The sequence below is a fragment of the Leptosomus discolor genome, chromosome 21, assembly GCF_034619465.1.
Source record: "Leptosomus discolor isolate bLepDis1 chromosome 21, bLepDis1.hap2, whole genome shotgun sequence".
Lineage (NCBI taxonomy): Eukaryota > Metazoa > Chordata > Aves > Leptosomiformes > Leptosomidae > Leptosomus > Leptosomus discolor.
The window spans coordinates 4,467,114-4,484,676 of NC_141411.1; the positions used below are offsets into that span (position 1 = coordinate 4,467,114).

The following is a 17,563-nucleotide window of genomic DNA, read 5'->3' on the forward strand; positions in this document are numbered from 1 at the left end:
TAATTCTGGCTCCACCATGCACGGTTGCTCCCTGATGCAAGGTGGGGATTCACGGCGACTGTGAGGGACCAGGGCATACAGCCTGTGCAGATGGGGACAGAAAAGGCACAAGCAAGCAGCAGTTGCTGATCTCCTCCTTCCCTGCTGCGGGAAATGGGACAAAGCCAGCACGGGATGCGGAGCAAATCTCCATCGAGTCGGGACGGCTCCGAGAGCCGTGCGCCCGGAGGTCCCTGTGCCGGGACAGAGAGTGAAACGTGCTGCTGACAAGACACTAAAGCAAATTGATAGCAAACTGACCGACAAGAAAAGATGATATCAAGGAGGAGAATTTATAGCCCATCCTTCAAAGTTATAAAAATGCTTTTGGACTACATGGGGATTACTCATGCGAAACCCGTCAAGTTATCCTTTCTTCCACATTATTGACAAGAGCTATTCATCTTCTCCCTCAACTTCGGGCCTTTCCCCGCATTCATCCCTCAAGGCGCAGTCAAGCCACTCTATCTTGTCAAGATAATTATCCATTAAAAAAAAAAAAGGTGTAATAGACTGTTCAGGGGAGCTGAGCCTGTGGGGATGTCCCAGCCCCGCTGCCACCCCTGGCACTGTCCTGCCACCCCGCAGAGGCTGCTGAGCTCAGGGACACACAGGATGCAGGACTCGTCCCTTCCCAGCTTCTCAGCAGGCACCTTGAATCCCACACAGGTCCCAGCAAGTAAAATACAACCTGCCGTGATAATACAGGCTGCAGAGCCTGCATATTCCTCCCAAACATCCCTCTGGCTCGCAGCGAACAGCATCAGCCTGGCGTGGTGGGGAAAAAACAGCTCCAGTGCCAAAGCTGAGCCGCTGCAGATAAGCAGAGGTCTCCGGGCTGTCCGTCGGGCACCTTGCCCCAGGCCCCAGATGGTTTTTGCAGACAGGAATTAGTCTCGTGCACAGAGAGGGCAACATGGAGCAGAAAGCCGAGGCTCATTCCCGACATGGAGACAATAAATCTCTGACAAATTCGCAGTATATTAGGGCCGCAAAAGGGATGTGACCCCGCTGATTATAATAGCAGGGTCGTGCATCGTTCTACAGGGCCGCTAATTAATTTTCAAGTGCGTGATGAGCCTCCGCGGGCACCTCTCGGAGGACGGACGCAGCTATCTTCTCAAGCGGTGGATGAGACAGGATTAGCATCAATTCCCATCACATCGCCGGGGCCGGCTTTCGGCAGGAGTTAATCAAAATCGCTCACAGTGCTGCTCCAGAGAGCTGGGGGATGGTGTTGCCTCTGAATCTCTGTATCTCGTGCACCCAGCACAGTGTTTTCAGGCTGGGTGAGCCCCGCTGGGGAGCAGGGACTGTCCCCCCACGAGGGACGCTCGCTGCAAACACCTCTCTGCAACCAGGGCTTGAGCTGCCCTCGCAGCGAGGCGGGCAGTGCCCGTTTGCCCAGCCGGTGGATCTGAAGGAAAGCCGAGCAGAGAGGCATTGCCAGGACACCCCTGCCTGCCCAGACCCGGCCTCGATCAACAAGAAGCTTTTATCATTTTAACTACCAGGCGAGCAGAGCAAATCCTCCCCCCCCTTGGCCTGGCTGGGGCACACTGTGCTGGAAAACAGCCAGCACCACAAAAAAAAAAAAACAACTTCCATATTAAGAAGAGACTGGAGAGAAGCAAAACAGAAAGGGAAAAGATTATGAGGAATCACAAATAAAGAAGGAAAATCAAATAAAACTCCTCTCCCCCCCGCCCACGTCGCTGCTCTGCATCTATCCGCAGCCTGGTTGGGCGGAGGTGAGCACGCAGAGAAATCCCCAGCCCTGCTTCAAAGCAGAGTTACCATCCAGCCCTGCCAAACGAAGGCCATTAATTAGCTCTCCTGGAAAAAAAAAAAAAGAGTAGCCCGTAGGGTCTGGGAGCATCCTGCAGTCCCCCTGCGGGTGGCAGGTGGGGGGACGCAGCCCCAAGCCGTGCCTTGTCCTCCTGCCCTCGCCACCCCACCGGCCCAGTCAACCCAGCACTGCCATCGGCTCCTCTGTCTCCGCTCGCAGCACCCCAGCACCTCCCCATCTGCATCCGCACGTGTGCGAATTATTAACAAAGCAGCAGCCGGCAGGATCCTTTCCAGCCCGGCTTGGCTGGGTGCGAGCAGGGGCTGGGTCCCCTGCAGGAGCCTGCCCAACGCGGGAGGGTCAGGGATGCAGCCCGCCAGAGGGAGCTTGGAGGTGGGGAAGGATGCTGAGGAGATCCTACTGCAAAAGCAGCTGGGAGATGGGTCCTGCCCTGATCCCAGTCCCAGCAGGACAGCCTGGCGATGGGGTGCGCAGGTCCTGATGGGTGCTAGGGCTGGCTTTGGGGAAAACACGAGCAGCTGCCAGCAGGAATCACCCCAAAACCTGGTGCCCACCCCAGCCCTCGCCCCTCACCTTCCTCCCAGTTCTCCCATAACGCGATCAAGAGTCATAAGCCATCCTGTTTCGGGGGGGGACACCCTTCGGTTTGGTCTTTGAGATGCAAAAGCAAGCAAGGCTGGCATTTCTCTGTGCATGTTGAGCTCTACCCCCACCTGAAGCTCATGGGGAGAGTCAGTACAATTCCCTCTAGAAAACAGCCCCGAACAGGACATTTGCATAAGCCATGCAAAGCAGGAGCACATGGATCTGCACAGGCAGGTTATTTGCTTCATCGTACATTATTTCCCCTCTCCGTTTATCTGCCAAGCAAACGTTCAGGAGACAATTTATTTGCTGACAAATTCAGATAATTTAAAGACAGTTCCTAGGACATTTGCCATGTCGTGGTTTCAGCTGCCTCCACTAATACCCTGGCCCTGAAATATCGCTTCTTTAAATGCTACATTACTATGAAGAGGAAGAGATCAGCGGTTTGCAGGACCTGCTCATGCATTTCCTGGTGCTGGGGATTTCTTGATGCTCTCGGCTACCCAAGGCCATGGCCACGGGCAAGTTTTCTTGCATGCCCTGGCCGCTTACCAAGCTCACACCTATGCATTATCCACAAGACTACTTGTGGAAGCTCCAGCACTGGAAAGACCTTGTGGGGGCAGAGAAGTGTCCCCAAATCATCAGCTGCCTGCAAGGACGAGGACATGGAAGCACCATCACCCTCATCACCCTCATCCTCAGCGCTGAAAGCCAGAGGAAAAAAAAAAAAAAACAACAACTTTCATGATCAAACTTTCCAAGCGCAGCCAGGTCCGTCTGCCTGCCAGCACACCACGGCTTCCACAGACATCCCTCCCAAGGGGACGGGGGGGACACACAAATGTCCCCAAGCCCTGCCACGTCGCAGCCTGTGAGCCGCCACGTTGTTATCTGTCTTCAGCCAGTGCCAGGCAAGCAGTAAATCTCTCCCATCTCTCAGTAAACATGTCACCTCCTTGAGCCTCCAACCATCACCTTGGCAGCAGTGCTGTCAGCAAGACAGATCCCCTGGTTGCCTTGTTTACTGCATTAATCCCTACAAGTCTCTTTTAGCTGAAAATGGCTAAAAAAGCACAGTGAGGGGCGAGGAGGGGGCCTGGGATTGGGCTCTGCCAGGACGAAGTTCCCTGCCTGGAGTGGCCAAGGGGGACACCAGCGGAGACACGGGCAAACGCCGCTCCAGCACGTGCCGCGGGGCGATCAGCTCCTCTCGGGGCACTCCTGCACCCTCCCGCGGGGCGCCCGGCAGCACCCTCCCTGCGGGCATGGGCACGAGGTGGCTGCAGCCTCAGTGCTGGCTAAGCAAGAGCCGGATCCCGACCCTGCGCCATCAATCGGCCGCATTTCTCTGCAACCAGCCCAGCTTTTAGCCCGCTCAGGGGAGGTAGGAGCTGCTTGCAAGGGAGCAAGGACGCACCGGTGGCTTCATGCCTTACACGGGACTATGGTACTTCTGCCAAGCACACAATGTGAAAGAGGCAGTTGTCCAACTGCTGCTGGCTGATGCAGAATTCAGCCCCAAATCCCCCCAATCTGGGAGGTTTTGTACCCGCAGAAGATGGAGCCAAGGGAAGGGAGATGGGCAAGAAGCGTGCGCGAGAGGGAGCAGCCCTGGGAGCTCCGCGCGGGGACTGTGCCTTCACACACAGAAAGCAAGCAGGCTCCACGCTTCCCTGGATCACACACAGCACACCAGGATGCAAGAAAGTATTTTTGTACAACGCTTCTGTCCAACACTCCTGTCCGCTTTCAAATGAGCCACTGCCATCACGAGCCCAGAGGACACCAAGTACCCACACAGGCGAGCAGCTCTGCATCACCCCCATTCCCCACGCTGCAGAAGCACCAGCTTTTCTCCAGCCTCCCCCAAATCCCCAACTGGTTTTGATGCTCTGTCCAAAAAAACCATGCCCACAACCAAGACCACCATGCACAGAGCATTAATTGCCACGTAGTTGCCTTGAGCTGGGCTGGCAGCTCTGGAGCAACAAGGACACGGATGAGCTAAAAGGCCATAAGGGGAAAGCAAGGGAAGCCTTTCTGACGCCTGCCCTAGGCTCTCTGCCATTGTTTTCACGTCCCCATCCACCCTGTGCGATACAGCACCACGTGCCCACAAGCCTCTGCTTGCCCGCAGCATCCCCACAGCTCTTACTGGTGCACTTCTTGATGCTGCTGCCCTTCTTCAGCGCGTGCCGGCTCAGCTTACAGTGGAAATTTTCCTCCCAAAACTCAGCAAACCAGATGTTTCGGCGGTTGTTGTCCAGCGTCCTGCTGGAGAAGTAGCGGTCGAAACCTGCCCAGGGAAAAAGGGGATAGAGGGAATAAACCTCTGGAATGGCAGGAAGATGTTTCACATGGCCCAAAACTCCCCAGCCAGAGGGGAAGGAGTGTCTCGTGAGCGATGGGGTCTAGGGACACATAAGAACGTGGAGGGTTTGTTTCCGAGATGCCGCTTGGGCAAAGCTGGAGGCTGGAAAAGCCACTCAGGGAAGACCCGCTGCAAAACACAGAGTCTTCCACAGCCAAAACCTTGCAGTTAAGGGGACACCACTGCAGGGGACAGCTGACCCGGGGGGAGCTGAGGGAACCCCCTGAGCACAGCCCCTTACCTTTGACAGAGACCCGCTTGGGCAGGATGGTGACAGAGCCCTCGGCCACCTCCTCCAGGTGCAGGACCGGGGAGATTTTGGAGCCCCAGCTGTCCGAGCCCATCCAGATGAAGTGTCCCGTCTGGTTCGCCCTCTTGGCCGCCTCCAGCACCCTTCTGTGGAGAGACCCAACAGGCGCTGGCACTTGGTGGCACCGCGGGGCCGGGGCACCAGCTTCACGTCCAGCCTCGTGGAAGCGGGGACGCTGGCACGGGGCAGGACTCAGCGCTGTTTGCATCTCTGCACCAGACGCTCAGTCGGCACCAGGCACCGTGCACGACCCGGTGCACATGGATACGTGAGAGCAAACCGCTCTGCTCAGCTCCCGCACCCTCCGTCCGCCCCAGCCCAGGCACACAGGCTGCTTCTCCCACCTCATTTGCATATTTGCTGACTGATAACTGAATTTCCCCCTTAATTACCCAACATTAGGAAAAATAAAATCAGGTTATGCCGCAGCAGGCAGGAAAAGCAGCAGCGCTGGGGAGCGCGCGTGCGCTCTCAGCTCCGATCAGCATCGCAAGCCACGGGAGAGAGCCAGCCAGGGCTGCCAGTGCCCAGGCTAGAGCTAAACTGGGCTCTGCTGGGCTCAACTGGGCAGCTGAGCAGAAGTGGGGAGCCAAAGGTGCCACCCGTCCTGCCGAGCATTGTGGCCAGACACTCAGCCACACACGCTTGCATGCTCCACCAGCGCCAGCCAGTTCCGTTAGCAGGTGGATGGGAGCTTTCCTAGATCCAACTCTCCAGGCTCCTTTTTTCCCAGGGCTCGTTGTCCCCTTGGGGGCTTGCGTGAGTCTCCAGACCCATGGGAGCGGGGCCCAGGGCAGCTCCGTCTCCTTGTACAGCGAGGAGGCAGGTTTGTGACTCACCCCCCGCCAACGGGAGCCGATCAGTTCAAGTCCAGATGGTGTTTGAAACATAATAAGGAAAAAAAAAAAAAACATACAAATTGAGCCAAGTGGAGACAAGAGGAGAAGAAGCAGGCTCCGAGCACAAGCAGCATCTCCAGCTGCCCGCGGTCCTCATGCGGGGCAGGATCTCCCCGGGGCAAACCAAGGACGTCCCTGTGAGATCGGTGATTTACGCAGATTTACTTTACATCTGAGCCAGGCAGAAATTCGAGCAACAACCGTCTCCAGACCATCTTGCTCGGCAGCGTGGCCCCACATAGCTCAGGAGAGGCAGCACACCATCCTTCCAGGCTCCGCAGCCCAAGCTGGCACGAGGGTCGGGACACGGCAGTCTGCAAGCCCGGGCTAAACCCACGCTTACCCGGCACGAGGTGGGTGTGTGTAAACGGCTGTTCATGGGACGTAATCCTGTTTGGATGGGTAAATGTTTACAAACCCCAGTTAATGGGGCTTGCCATTTACACAGCGAGGTAAATCCCCCGTTTCTCACCACACACCCGCATAAATGTCAAGTTTGCAGACATTTCTATTAAGGAAGGAAAAAAGAAACTCGGAGCGTTTGCACATCTGATGTAAACTGATTTAAAATCACAGTTTACCCACATTTACATAATGTTTGCTGATTAATAAATTAGATACTTAGGAAATCAGGGGTAGTTCCATGTGAATCATTCTGCTCCATAAACAACAGGAGCTGCAAGACATCGCTTCGCCTGCAGAGCAGCTCATCGCCTCGAAGCATGGTTGAGTCCCCAGCCCTGCCGGGCAGGCAAGGCAGCAAGGGGGAGTCCCCAAAAGGCCCCCGCTGGATCTGTTCCTCTTCCATGCTGGGGGCTGAGGCTGCACAGCAAAGCAGAACCGGAGCCTGGATCCTGCACGGCCGGTGCTCGGCGAGGCCCCACGCCAGCTCTGACCCAGCCCATGAGCAGCGTGAAGCAGCCGGGTCGTGACAGCGGGGGTTGCCAAAGCCAACAGAAAGTGGATTTGTCCTTCTTTGAGCTCCGTGTTGCTGTGGTTTGACGACAGCAATATGCCAGGCGGCCACTCTGAAGTCAGCTCTGGTGGGTCCCTGCTGCAGACACGTCCCTGCCACGCTCCAAGGTGCATCGTCTCCCCGTTGGAGACACGTCCCTGCCACGCTCCAAGGTGCATCGTCTCCCCATTGCAGACACGTCCCTGCCACGCTCCAAGGTGCATCGTCTCCCCATTGCAGACACGTCCCTGCCACGCTCCAAGGTGCATCGTCGCCCCGTTGCAGACACATCCCCGCCACGCTGCAAAGGCAGCTGCGCAGGCACAACCCGCTCCATGTTGCGGACACCACGTTGCACACCACAGGCACGGTTGGCTCCCGTTGCAGTGCCCAGCTCCTGCCATTGGCATCCCGCACGCCCCGGCCAGCAGCACGCACTGAGAACATGTCAGGCTCGGTGCGGGTGCCCTGAAGTGCATTCCCCCCCCCAGCCTCCCCTCCCAGCCAGGCCAGCCCCTCCGCACCTGATATCGTCTTCGTTAGCGAAGATGATGACAGCCCTCGCATGGGAGGTCTCCAGGAGGCGGCGGATGATCTTGTCGAACTCTCCCGGCTTGGGCTCCCGTGGGATCTTGACAGACTGGGCCACGCACACCCCTCCTGTGGCAGAGAGAGCCCCAGCACTGAGACACCCCTGGGGGTCCCCAGCCCCTGGGGACAACCCCTCTCCCGTGGCTCCTCAGCCAGCCCCACAACAGGCAAACAGGGGTCTCCCCAGCTCACCTGCACCCCAGCCACAGTGAGGGGCTCAGCACTGCACCATCTCCTCAGCCCACCACCTCCAGAGCCCCCTGGCCCCGACCCAGCCCCCCAGGACACGTACCCAAGCCCTCCCCTGACGCCTCCTCTGCCAGGTCGCTGCCTTCACCCTCCTCTCCCTCACAGCTCAGCCCTTCTGCGCCGCCTTCCCTCCCATCCCGCATCTCCGTAGCTCCTCTCTGCCTTCCACCCACTCCTCTTAGTACCTGTCACTTCAAGCCACAACCACATCACGCCCCATCCCCCTGACAAACACACGGTCCCATCCCAGTGGCTCATGGAGGTTTTCCAGCCAGACCAGGGCTGGGTTTTGCAAAGGGCTTTGCACACGCAATGGTCAAATACTGGCAAAAACAGCCTGTGGGAAGAGAAGACAATAGGCTGCAGCCCCAGCATGAGCCCTTCACCCCTGACACGGCAGCCTGGCCCTGCAAAGGGTTTTATTCCCATCCCTGCGGCACCAACTAAGCTCCCAGCCCAGCTTTCCACAGGGCGATTGCAAAAGCAGTTAATTAAAATTAAAAGAGACAAGGGGAAGCTGGCAATTGGAAGCGTCCCCACACACGGCTGCTGGGCTCCCAGCCTCCGGCTCCGAAGAGCCAGAGCCCTCCTGCTCCTGCATTTTTGCAGATGCCAATAAAAAGAGAGATCGGAGAGAAAATTAAACATTGCAGGACCTTCTGGATGTAATTGATGGTCTCAATTTGCATAGTAAATGACACGGCTGATACCTTGCCTGCCACTAAAAGATCCCCGCTTAAGCAAAGGTCAGAGTAATTAGCACACGGTGGCAGGGAGAGATTTCCCAGCTTACAGCCCTGGAGAGGAGCAGGGGGAGGATGGGATGGGGACAGGCACCGAGGCGGAGGCCTCTGGGATGGGAGAGTTCACTCCCTTCCACAGGGCTGGAGGAAAATTGGCGTAATTTTGCCCCATGCAGCCAAAGAGGGGAGGGGGGGATCTGATGATCTGATGGGTGCTGAGCACGCAGCAAGGGATGGGGGTAACAGCATCCCCCAGCAAATACCCGCTGGCCAGGGGAGCCTTGCCCCAGCCCAGCCTGAAAACAGGGCTTTTCAGGGAATTTTTTTTTTTTTTCCCCCCTAAAACCCTTTCAGGGATTTTCCTTCCTAGTAGGAAGAAATTGGGCCAATTTGCTGTTTGTTTCCCATCTGGGGAGCCAGATGGATGGAGAGGAGGGAGTGGGATAAACAGAGTCCCGGACAGACAGATCAGCCAGGCAAGACGGGCAGCAGCAGGCAGGGCTGGCAGGACAGGCACATCCCTGCCTGGGGGGCACTCGACCCTGGTCACCACTGAGCCCCCGGCCAGGCCAGGGTGGCACCAGCTGTGCCACCAAAGACAGCGGCTCAAGCTAAGGAGCTGGTGCAGCTTAATTACAGTTTCCATGGCAATAAAAGGAGAAAATCCAACAAAAGCAGCGGTTTGCAAACACCTGAACCTTCCAAAAGGCCCAGCGCAGAGTCGAGCGGGTGCGTGCACACGCGTGTGACAGCTCAGGGCTGGCACAAGCACACACCCGTGTGCCACCAGGCACCAACATCGCGAGGCTCCCGTGCTGCGTGTGCTCTGCTCCGGGCTCGCGTGAGCGCGGGAAGGCACACACCGTGACACGCACCCCTCAACATGCGTGCACACACGAGTGTGCAACGCAGGGACACGGGGATTCCAGGCGTGCGCATGGCAGCTGCAGCACTGGCCCTTTCCCAGCACAGCCAGACCAAACCCAGCTTCAAGATTTCCCTGGGACAGCAGCAAGGCTTTGCATTGGGGTCCTCCACGAGTGTTTTATTCCCCTCGCCCCAAGCAGCAGCTCTGAGCATCGCCAGGATCCCGTGGCACTTGCAGGAGCAGCAAGTGGCGTTGGGTGAACTTGTGGCAGGGACTGTCTTCTTGTACGCATGGGAAGAGAAGGTGGCAGAGGAGACGGGCCCATAAATAAATAAGAAAGGAAACTAAATCGATGGCAATTCAGAAATGACCACATTACTCGGCAGCTCTGTTAAATCAAACTAACAAGGAATGTAACAAAAAAGGGATACGGGCAATTAGGACGTAATGAGGACCTTATTAACGCAGCGGCTGGAGAGCACAGAACATGTGAGAAGGACGTGGCCAGGCCAGCAGGAAGGGAAAGTGGGGATGGGGACCCAAAAAAGCAGCTGGATGCCAGGAGAAAACTGCCCCAAGGATGGACACAGATGTCTGCAAGCCCTGGCTGCACTCCCCGGGCCCTACACTTTACTACAGCTCTTCAGGGCTCTCCCAGCTTAAAAAGAACACAAACCCAGCCCAGGTAAAAGCCCCCGGTGGGTCTGGGAGCCCCACATTCCCGCAGCACCCTCCTCCAGCCCGTACACTGACAACACTTCTTAACGTTTTTATCTTCTCAATTAACAAAATCTTCTTAATAATGAAGAAAAGAGGTCGGGGGGTCAGGGGAAGGTGGCTGGGGTGGGCAGAGCTGTGTGTTTTGGGGCAGCCCTGCTCACCTCCAGCAGCCCTGGCTCTCAGCGCCTGCATTATTCATTGCCCCCGGGCACCGCAGTGGGCAGGGGGATTTGCCGAGCGATGCTCCTACTGTCTTCACACAAAAATCCATTTAGTCAAAACACTCCTTTAAAGCAAGAAATCAAAGTGAGGAGGCGGCTGCTCTCCCTCCTCCGGAGCGACAGCGCAGCATTGCTCCCTGACTTGGGCCACGGTCTGACTCTGGGAGAAGGCGGGATGTGAAGAATGGAGACCCCTTTCCTCCTCCAGCTTTGGGAAAGGACTAAAAAGAAGCAGGAACAGTGGAGAAAGCCTCCAGGACCAGGGCAGCATCCCACAGCCAGCTGCTGGAGACAACTTAGAGACAGGCACCCGATTGAAAGACACTCAGATGAGATCCCATGCATGCCATCACTGATGGATGGCAGCGTGGGATGAAGGGCGTTTGCAGCAAGAAACAGCCTTGAAAACCCAACTTGAGCCCATTCCCAAACCTCCCGCAGGCTGGGGCAGCAACCAGGCACCCAGAGCTGCAGCCCCAGGGTCCAGGAGCACCTGGACCTGCTTTTGGCTGCTGGCCCAAGCCCCCACAGCCCGGTCGCGTGGTGGCAGAGCCAGCAGCTTCGCAGGGAGGCTGCTGGGAAGAGCCGAGGATGAAATATTCAGCAGCTTGCATCTGGGAAAGGGGAGACCAACAGGGAGAGTGAAATGGTGGGGACATAAGCATGCCCGGCGCTGCACTTGCAGCCCTTGCTCTGCCAGAGCTCGCTGTAACAAGCCCACCCCAGTTAATAAGCAGCGGCTGCCCCGTCCCACCCAGGCGGGTGGCTCGACACCGATGCTCGTCAGGGCAAGAGGGGAAAATCTCCCGTGCAAAACTGGGACGTGCAGCCAGAGCAGCTCTGCAAAGGGAATGGTTTGCTGCAGGGCTCGTCCTCCAGCAAACAACCCACCCTTCTGCCAGGAGAGCCAGGCCCGCGGGGACGTGTCTGCACCACCCAACAGCCCCATGCACCCATCCCAGCCGTGCAAAGCTTGCCTGGGAGAGTATCACCCCCCACCCCGGGCAGGGCAAAGCCCTCCGGGAGCAAACCCTTGCCTGCACCATCCCCAAGGATGTGGCCGTGTCCCTCCCACCCGCATCACCCCCAGCCTGGTGGGATTTCAGCTTCCCCCAGCGCCACCGCGGCTCTGCCGGGAGCCTCGGGGACTCGGCTCATTAAGGTGGGGTTAACGCGTGTTGTCAAACACAGGTCAGGGTTTAATCTCCACCATTATGGGCTCGGTGGGAGCGCAGCTGCTCCGGGAAGCTCGATGCTGAAGTGCCCTCTTGATTGCAGGTAGATAATAAGCTTTTGCTGTCGCTAACGTACACCATCAATCAGGGAGCGCTCTGCCGGGGCTCCCCGCAGAGCCGGCGGCTGCCAAGCGCTGGGCAAGCACGGGCCTGGCTCCACTGTGCTGGGAACAGTGATGTGCATGTCCCCCACCCCAGCACGACATGCTCCCCGAGCAGCCCTGGGCACCCCGAGGAGGGGATCGGGCTCTGCACAGCCCGGCAGCGGTGGCCTCCGCTTCCTAACCCCAGCCGTTTAAATGAGATTCCCAAGCCCAGAGCCTTAATTGGGGAGCAGCAGGCTGCTCCCCTGCCCCAGGATTCATTATTCATGCCACTTCAAAGCCTCCAGGAACCGACTCATTAGAGGAGAAGTCATTAGGGACACGGCTCTGTGCCCTGGCGGAGGCAAAGCTCCTGTGCCATCGTGAGACTGGGATGCTTTGGTCTGACCACGGAGCACGGGATGCCCTGCGCAGGGCGAGGGCTTGCATCATCCGTCCGTCGTCAACACTGCAGGAACACGCAGCTTTGCAATTTGGGGAAGGCTCCCTACATCCCATGGGTACCCACCCACCCACAAGCCAGGCTGGGGAGAGCGGTGTGATGGGGAAAGGGCCCTGTGCCATGGGTTAACGGCAGCGCCGGCGAGCCACCCCGGGTCCCATCACGTGTGCCTGTAATCTCTCCTTTGCTGTGGTGGAGCCCTAACGACAGCGATACCTGGATTTTCCAGCATGGATGCTGCAATATCCCATGAATCCCAGTCCCACTGCTGGCAAAGCACCTCCATTACCAGCTCAGGTGTGCTTGGGGACACCAACCTGCCTTTGCCACACAAAACCAGTCCCAACGTGGCCCCTGGTGTAGCCAGATCTCAGCTCGTAGACTCCTGCACTCGACTGCAAGGTGGGAATCTTGTCCCTTCCCTCCTGGGGATGCAAAGCAGGGAGCGATGGCAGCTCCCTGGGCCCCACGTTTCTGCAGCCTGGTCCCACTTTGGGGATGGCAGGTCCCTCCTTGTGTGTGTGTCCTGGGCTCTGCATCACACGTCCCCGTTGCTGGGGGCTCCTGGCGTTTGCTGCCTGTCTCATCCCTGGAACCGGCTCAAATGCTGCTCTTCAGTGTTTTGAAATCTCATCAGACATTACGAATCTGAGCCATCTGAGCCTGCTTTTCAACTGCCTGCATTGCTGGGCTAAATCAATAATTAATGAATTTGCAATGGGGAAAAGAAGAGGGGGGAAAAAAAGTGATTCTTCAGCTCAAACTTAGGGCCCTGGGCAGGACAGCGGGGAGCAAAATATTCAGGTTTCTCATGTAGGTAATAACACCATCCTCTGTGTCCACAGGAAGGATCTTCTGCTAAAGACCTAATCAGGGATGCAGGTGAGTCGGAGCCCCCCCAGCTCCTGCAGCCCCCCTGCAATCGAGCCGCCCCTTGGGCTGAGTCTCCTTCCCCCTCACCCTGCTCCAGCCCTGAACTGGGAAGAGCCAGGAGACTGTGGGATTTTGGGGGAGATTTGTAGCAAGATTTCACAGTCTTTTCCCCCGTCTACTGCTCTGCAAAGGAAGCATCACTCTGCAGTCGGAGGCTTGAGTTTATTCTCTGCAGCAGAGACCCCCCACCCACCACATGACACCAGGAGCTGGGGCTTGAGGTGCCAGATGAGTCCTGAAAGCAAAGACAGCTTTTCCCTTCATTTATCATCATCATTTATCTCATCCCTCCAAACCTAAGCCCACATCACAGAAAACACCCACAGTCTCCACTTCACGGATCCCCCTGGGCTGCATCTCACATCTCACCCCATCTCAGACCGGACCTTGCCGGGAGCTCCACGGAGCCACCAGCGTTTTCCTGGCACGACCCAGTGCTGGGGCACCCCCTAACACGGACCGAAAATGTCAAAGAGCAGGAGATCGACTCGGGCTGCCTCCAAAGCCCAGGTTTGGGCTGCAAGCCAGCCTCGACCACAACTAATAGCTCCTCTTCGTCCGACTCCGCTCGCCTCCCTCCCCACTTCCACCGCACAACGGGAGCGCCGCGAGACGTGAAAACAAGGAGTGGAGTTAAGAGGCAACAGCAGCGGTGCCCAGTAGCTCCAGTCCATCTCTGGCTCTCCCCAGTCCCAGCCTGCTGGACAATTTGTATCCACCAGCAAACAGTTTGAAGGCAGGGAAGGTTTCTAGGTGGGGAAACTGAGGCATGTCTCCCTTCAGGTTGTACTGGGGTACACAGTGTTGAGAGTAGCAAAAAGAAAATAAGCTGGGGGGTGAAAGAAAGAGGAAAATAACCCAGAAAACATGGTGTTTGCCTCTGAGGAGCCTGTAAGAGTTTCAGCATCCAAAGCAGCGATGGCAGCAGAGCCTCGGTGACCAGACCTGTCCCTCCAGCTGCCCCACCCGGCACACAGAGGATTCGCATCTGGCAAGAGCTGGGGCTAATTTTTGGGCAGGGGTTAGGACGATAGAGACCAGCACAGAAACTTGGGGACTGCTATAAACATGACCTGTCAGAGATGCTCCATTCCAGTCCTGGAGGTGACAGAGATGTCACCAGCCTTGGTGTTATCAGCCAGAAAAAAAAACCTGTGGGAAAAGATTCCCCCAAAACCCAGCCTTCCCGCAGAGCGGGGACCCTTCAGGCTCTCGGCACCATGCCACAAAAAAAGTCAAGTTTTTTGCTGGCTGCTGAATGAGATGATCTGGCTGGGGAGCAGAGACGCCGGCAGCAAATAACAGCCCTCCGGTGAGCCGCGGTAACCGAGTGCTGATGGCACCAGAACGGCTGTCCTCGGGGCTGAAAGGGAGCTGGATCGCCAGCCCTGCTCTGCTGCTCATCACACCTCGCTGTCACGGGGCTGAAGGTCACTCGCTTGAACTCCTTTGCTTTGCTGCAGGAGTTTCCCCAGCTCCAGTGGCAGGTACCCACCAGCATCGTCCTCCAGTCCATCCCAGCTGTCCCATGGGGACAGCACCCACGGGACCCAGAACAGGGAACTCCCTGGGGCCAGCGAATACCAAGGATTAGCAGCCTCTGGGACTGCATATGCAGATCCACCGTGAAGTCGTATTCTATGCTTGCTTATGCCTTAAGACTCGAGAGCGGCTTTTTGGGGGTGACATCCTGATGCATCAACCAAAAGTAATGAACCCGGCTAAAACCAGAAAGAGACAGCCACGAATGTCACATGGGGATGAACAAATGCATCACAAATATATATCAGCCTCTTAACTAAAAATATAGAAAATTCAGTGAAGGATAAAACAACAGAGGGGGGAAATGACAGTGTAAAATTGATCCAGACACATGACTAAGGAGTCTTGCATTTGGCTGGAAATATTACCCTCTTCACAAAGCCGAGCGCTGCACATTACGACGCGTGGCATAACATGCCGTGCTCACCAGCTAAATTACATAAATATAAATCTAATATTTCATCTCCAAGAGCTCGGCGACAGCGGAGATGTCAACGCACGCAGAGCCGAAGGGCTGCGGACGGGTCTGTCCGTCCACCAAAACAATGCCACGGATCAGGGTCATGGGGAGATGCTGTACAAGAGGAGCTGGAGATGGGGACACTGAGGACGCCCCGGTGCTGGCCCTGCCTCGCACCTTGGTGCCAAATGTGAAGGTAGCTGACACCCGCTGCCTTTGCAGGATGCTTTGGGGGAGCAGGGTGCTTTGGGAGAGGACTTAAAACACTTAAATTTCCAAAGAAAAGTCATCCTTTGCAGGCATAACATCTCTGCAAAGCTAGCACCCAAAAAAACATCACTCTATTGAATAAAGACTGTCCAGCCGTTGGTGCAACCACCAGCAATGGCCAGGGGCCAACAGCATAATTGCCAGAGTAATTGCAATATGTAAGGTATAACGGCCCACCCAGGGTCAGCCTGTCTCAGTAGCCCAGGGCCAGCCCCAGCTGCAAGAATAACTTGTCCCCAGGGTGAGAGGGTCAGTTTGTGCCTTGAGCAGAAACGCTTTCCGCTGCGACAGAGAAGGCTTTAACGTGAGGCTTTGCTAAAAATTGAAACTGAAGGTCAAGTTGATAATGCATCAGAAAGCAAACAGCTTGAATGCTAACTGCTAACTACAGCAATGAGCATTATTGCCTGATGGAAATAAAAAATGACTCTGAAGACTCAGACTTGGCATGAAAAAGAAAGCAAAGCACTGTTCGGGAGGAGAGCGAGGAGATGCTCACCCTGATCCTGGGGTCAGGTGAGAAACCCCCGGGCAGAGCCAGCGGGGCAGAGGCTGGCTTTTTCCCCTGGCATAAACAGCCCCACATGGGTAAACTCCACGGCTTGACAAACGGCTGGCAAGCCCTCGGCAGAGGCCAGATCCTCAGTCAACCGACAGCCCTTCTACATCACTTTGACGGGCTGGAGGCACCTTGAAGCAGCAATAAATCGCAGGACCCTTTACGCTGCCGGAGAAGTGCAAATGAGAGGCAGGCATATACAAACAGTCTATAAAAGACGGGACGGATCCTTCACCCATTCCCCGCGGCTCTGCGCTGGTGTAAAGGTATTTGGTGTCAGCAGAGCCATGGGGGAAGACAGAAAGGCTATGCAGGCACAGCCTGGCTTTTCCTCCAGCTTTGCAGTTGCCACCACAGGGGGCAAGGCTGAGGGATTTTCGAATTAAAAAAAAAAATTAAAGGGGAAAAAAAGAAAAAGCGTGTTCTTGGTCCAACCTCACCATTATTCACGGCTGGGGAGCTGTCATCCATGGGCAAAGCAGTGAGGCTGACCCCCCCGGCGCTCCCTCCCAGGGGAGATGCTTTAGGGAGCCGCTCGGAGCCCATCCAGGCTCCAAAGCAAGAGCTGCTTTCCCGGAGCCCAGCACATGGGCTGTAACCGATGGCTCTTATAAATAAACGTATTCCTGCAGCGCGAGCAGGGAAGCGGCGTTACTGCTGATAACACACGGGCTGCACTTACGCCGCCGTTATACCGCAATTACAGTGGAATTATGCTTTTTGATAACTAAATTATCACTAATGCACATAATCGTTGGGTTATGTGGATACACAAATTACAGGACTGCCTCAGCCCTGGATTAATACATGTGCATTTCGACTCCATGTACACTCGTTTACTCTGCAATTACACTGTCATATCATTAACCATCTGGTTATAGGAATTCGCTGTAACCACAGGTTATCTCAAAGAAGAAGTGCTTGTGCTGCAGTGGGACCACCAGTCATGACAACTGCTCCTTACTGGTGCTTAATGGGTTCAAATCACGCCTGTGCATCAACCCGCTCCTCCTGGCCATGTGCAGCCCGGGACCCGGACCCCCCAGGGGAGCAGAGGCTGTGGACGGGGTGGCAGAGCATCCCCCGGCTGCGCTTGCTGCAGGACAAGGGCACAACAGGGCCAGGCAGGGGATAACGAAGCTGCTTTAACCCCGTATTGCTGTCACCTCCCTGTGTCAGCCAGCAGTGCCATCAGCCCTGCCTGGGGCACTCCACGGGACAGGACCTACCAGCCCAAGGCAAGCCAGGAAACTCTCCTTTTTGGGCGGAAAAATGCTTACAATAACATAAAATGCCCCCCACAAAAAGGCTGCTTTCCCTTATTCCTCCTGTAGTCAGATGAGAGTCTCATTATCCCCGCTAGCCAGATGGGGCTGCTGTTAGCCTTTCCAAATCCCAGCAGGGTTAGCGGCGAAGCTCTTAACAGAGCCATAAACACAGCCCTGTGCTCACAGCCCTCCCCTGGGGCACCCCATCCCGTGGGGCACCCCCAGACCTGCCGGGCACCACACACACACACCCGCCGGCACCTTTGCCTCCGCAGATCCCCGTATCCCTTGCAGCGACTCGCCATCACACCCGGCTGCCTGCAGACCCAACCCCAGCTCAGCACAGCATCCCCCAGCACCGCTCACACCCGCATCCCCATCAC

The 17,563-nt window shown here is 56.5% G+C and overlaps 1 protein-coding gene across 2 annotated transcripts in view; it reads right to left on the reverse strand.

The window, feature by feature from the left end:
- The window catches only part of GRM4 (glutamate metabotropic receptor 4), a 41,724-nt gene that overhangs the window by 13,145 nt on the left and 11,016 nt on the right, over positions 1-17,563 (reverse strand). Inside the window, exons 3-5 of one of the 2 annotated variants that reach the window (XM_086476699.1) lie at positions 7,500-7,635; positions 5,053-5,207; positions 4,596-4,736 (exon numbers count right to left, since the gene is read on the reverse strand). In XM_086476699.1, the coding sequence (XP_086332825.1) occupies positions 4,596-4,736; positions 5,053-5,207; positions 7,500-7,635 (432 nt within the window). The remainder of the gene's footprint in view (positions 1-4,595; positions 4,737-5,052; positions 5,208-7,499; positions 7,636-17,563) is intronic. The other variant, XM_086476700.1, reaches the window with a different exon arrangement.